The sequence below is a fragment of the Lathyrus oleraceus genome, chromosome 5, assembly GCF_024323335.1.
Source record: "Lathyrus oleraceus cultivar Zhongwan6 chromosome 5, CAAS_Psat_ZW6_1.0, whole genome shotgun sequence".
In the NCBI taxonomy this organism is placed as follows: Eukaryota; Viridiplantae; Streptophyta; class Magnoliopsida; order Fabales; family Fabaceae; genus Lathyrus; species Lathyrus oleraceus.
In genome coordinates, this window is record NC_066583.1 from 448,908,489 (window position 1) to 448,912,513 (window position 4,025).

The following is a 4,025-nucleotide window of genomic DNA, read 5'->3' on the forward strand; positions in this document are numbered from 1 at the left end:
TAAAAGTTAAACTTCTTTTAATATCCGACGTCTATGATTAACTGACGGTGTAAAATCCTTTTACACTGTCAGTGTATTTCAATTAAACTCATATTATTAATATTATTATTATTATTATTATTATTATTATTATTATTATTATTACTATTATTATTATTACTATTATTATTATTATTATTATTATTATTATTAGGTTAATAAGGAATTTAGTTGCAAGTGTTGAAGTTAGTTAGAGAACCAATGAAAGATATTCCTAGGAATGAGTGAAGCACGACCCGCAGTGAGACAATTCCGTGTCCTCGGACTTTTCGGAGACCCATATGTGAATGCGAGACACAGTCACACCAAAAAAACAAAACACCCGTTCGTTCATTCCACTTCTACAATGCACAAACAACTACCATCAATCTAATTCCTTTTCAAATCTCCAATTCTTTCATCGCAACGCAACGCTACTTTTTTCATCACACCAGTAAGCCACAACATCACGTCTTCAATAATCAAATTTCGTGTGGATTTTATTAGGTAAACTGTTTGATTCAATCCAATTCATCTTTTTTTCCTGTTTGTTCAACCGTTTCCAAAATTTTAAATTCAGTCACGTTTTGATACTTGATATTGGAGAGAATTACAGTCAATTATGTATGATGCGGCCTTAATTGTGGTTGTGTTGCGGTGGCAGAGACATCAAAAACTCTATATCAGCCATATTTTTGCAATATGGCTCGGAGATAGAGTTTTTGAATATGATTTATTTGATAATACTATTTTACTTTGCACTATGTAGGGATTCTGTAAGGACTGGTTTGGAGATATTATAAAGATTCATCATCATGGCCACGAAAGGGAACCCGGGAGATAATAGAAATAACAAAGGTCCAATGTCTATTTTCATTGTATTTGCTTTATGTGGTTTCTTCTATATATTAGGTTTGTGGCAAAGGAGTGGTTTTGGAAAAGGAGATAGCATTGCTGTTGAGATTACTAAACATACAGATTGTACTGTTCTTTCTGATCTAAACTACGAAACTCACCATGATGGTGACGCTGGAACGGATGATAATCCAAACGAACAAGTCAAGGAGTTCAAGCCTTGCGATGATCGCTTCATTGATTACACGCCTTGCCATGATCAAGCAAGGGCGATGACGTTTCCGCGAGAGAATATGAATTATAGAGAAAGACATTGTGCTCCTGAAGAAGAGAAATTGCATTGTCTCATAGCTGCTCCTAGAGGGTATGCAACGCCGTTTCCTTGGCCTAAGAGCCGCGATTATGTGCCGTATGCAAACGCGCCTTACAAGAGCCTCACAGTTGAGAAGGCTGTGCAGAATTGGATACAGTATGAAGGGAATGTTTTCAGGTTTCCTGGTGGGGGAACTCAATTTCCTCAGGGTGCTGATGCTTACATTAATCAACTTGCAGCTGTTATTCCATTGGATAATGGGATGGTTAGAACTGCGTTAGATACTGGGTGCGGGGTAAGTCAAATCCTACTAAGAAAATATCCCTGTTTTGATATAACAGTTTGTTCAAATGTCTCTATAGCCGCTATTTAATACTAACTAGCATATCGCGGAACAATAACAAGTTGTTCAAATTCTGCTATTTAACAACATTCACTGTTGGTAATATATATACATCATGATTGCCTGAAAATTTTGTTGTCCACAATGAGACAACCATGGCTAATACTTATAATCTATGTAGCACCGACACTTCAGATTGAAAGCGTGTCTAATATCTAGAACAATACTGGCACATATGATTACATTCAGTTATTTCATTTTCTCATATTATTACCAGTGTCGGTGTGTGAGAGTCATATCTAGTGTCCTTGTCTATGTCAATTCTTCTTAGGTTATAAACTTTTCTAGTGGAAGCTTATACTTCTGAGTGCTTCATAAATGAGAAGTTCTCATTTACAATTGTTTCTTTCATGTTTTTCAATTTTTTTAAGCTTGTATATCTTCATGCAATCTTCCATTTATTTTTTCTATGTTCGTGCTCATTTTCTTGTCACTGATGATGCTAGGTTGCGAGTTGGGGTGCTTACTTGTTTAAGAAAAATGTTATTGCAATGTCAATTGCACCAAGGGACTCTCATGAAGCGCAGGTTCAATTTGCTTTGGAAAGAGGTGTTCCTGCAATCATTGGTGTTCTTGGAACAATAATGCTTCCTTTTCCTTCCGGATCTTTTGACATGGCACATTGTTCTCGCTGCTTGATTCAATGGGGTGCAAATGGTGAGAATAGCTATCATGTTCCTGGCCATGGTTGATTAAAAAATAATCTATTGGATCGACTAAAGAATTTCTCGGTCTCTTTTGAAAACAATTCGATAGACTTTAGACAACTACTTGTATGTATTTGCTTGCACAGATTTATAAATTGTAACAGTTGGAATTTTTTCTCAGGTGGATTGTATATGAAGGAAGTTGACCGAGTTCTTAGACCTGGTGGTTACTGGATACTTTCTGGTCCTCCGATCAACTGGAAGAACAACTTCCAAGCATGGCAACGCCCTGAGGATGAGCTTAAGGAGGAACAAAGGCAGATTGAGGACACTGCTAAACTTCTTTGCTGGGAAAAGAAACACGAGAAAGGTGAAATTGCAATCTGGAGAAAAGCATTAAGCAATGATGAATGCAGTGAGCAAGAAACTCAGCGTACAATATGTGAATCTGCGAATTCTGATGATGTCTGGTAAATTGCTTTACTCCTTTCTGCCCCCTTTTTTTTTTTGCTTCTAACCTTTTTGATTATGGATCATTATCTTTTATCTGAAAGGTTAAACAATGTGTAGGTACAAGAAGATGGAAAACTGTGTAACTCCTGCCAAACCTAGTGGTTCGTGGAAGCCATTCCCTGAGAGACTCAATGCTGTTCCTTCGAGAATCACCAGTGGATCCATTCCCGGTGTATCCGCAGAGTTATTTGAGGAGGACAACCGATTATGGAAGAAACATGTGAATGCTTACAGGCGTGTCAACAAAATCATCGACTCGGGGAGGTATCGCAATGTGATGGACATGAATGCTGGTTTTGGAGGTTTTGCTGCGGCCATAGACTCTCCCAAATTATGGGTTATGAATGTCGCGCCTACGATTTCTGAGAAAGCTAGCCTTGGTGTTGTCTTCGAGCGAGGATTGATTGGCATTTATCATGATTGGTAACTTCCTTAACTCGGTTTCTTTTCTCTTTCCTTTTGTTTTCTCCTCTGTGAACTTATTTAGGAATCATCTTTTTTTTTTCAGGTGTGAAGCCTTCTCCACATATCCAAGGACCTATGACCTTATCCATGCAAATGGTGTTTTCACCTTGTACAAAAATGCGTAAGTTGATATCTCTTTCTCTCTATCGCGCAGCTTGTTCAAGTCTAAGAAACCGTGTGCTTATCAGTAACTTTACGATACCTATAATTCATATCTCGATACATACTAAATTGAACTCAATCGATACAAATCGCCAGTGTGTATCTATTTCGAAATGAATCTCATTTGATTCTGATTCGCAGACGAATCTCAATTCATTATAATATAACACTATCTAATCTTGTAATGCAAACTAAAATAGGTTTTCCTTTACCTTGATGATCAATGCAGGTGTAATGCAGAAGATATTCTATTGGAGATGGACCGCATCTTACGGCCCGAGGGAGCGGTAATATTCCGAGATCAGGTTGGAGTGCTGAAGCAAGTTAAAAGAATTGCAAAAGGAATGAGATGGAATACCAAAATGGTGGATCATGAAGATGGTCCACTGATTTCAGAGAAGGTGTTGTATGCCGTCAAAAGATATTGGGTTGCCGGTGACAACACCACAAGCTCAGGGTAGTTCCAAGGTTTCAGATGACATGATGATTCTGATTTTGATTTTTTTGGGGCATGAAGTTTTCTAGATTCGTAACATCAGTGAGCATATATTTCTTGTTTTGTTGAATGTAAAGTTGATAGATGTCTTATTTTTTGGAGATTATAAATTGTAGTAGTCGCTGATCATATTTATTTATTTGTTTGGCTTCA

General features: G+C 37.4%; 1 protein-coding gene across 1 annotated transcript; it reads left to right on the top strand.

Moving 5' to 3' along the window:
* The first annotated feature begins 214 nt into the window (after nt 1–214).
* On the top strand, nt 215–4,025 carry LOC127085364 (probable methyltransferase PMT2). The gene is made up of 7 exons (XM_051025878.1): nt 215–525; nt 788–1,481; nt 2,036–2,246; nt 2,418–2,706; nt 2,807–3,172; nt 3,258–3,335; nt 3,606–4,025. Exons 2-7 carry the CDS (start codon nt 834–836, stop codon nt 3,835–3,837), a joined length of 1,824 nt encoding a protein of 607 aa, XP_050881835.1. The 5' UTR covers nt 215–525; nt 788–833; the 3' UTR covers nt 3,838–4,025.

Coding starts and splice junctions, on each gene's coding strand:
- LOC127085364 (XM_051025878.1), top strand. CDS start 834: ATGGCCACGAAAGGGAACCCGGGAGATAATAGAAATAACAAAGGTCCA. Junction 1,482..2,035: donor CGTTAGATACTGGGTGCGGG/GTAAGTCAAATC, acceptor TGATGATGCTAG/GTTGCGAGTTGGGGTGCTTA. Junction 3,336..3,605: donor TTCACCTTGTACAAAAATGC/GTAAGTTGATAT, acceptor TGATCAATGCAG/GTGTAATGCAGAAGATATTC.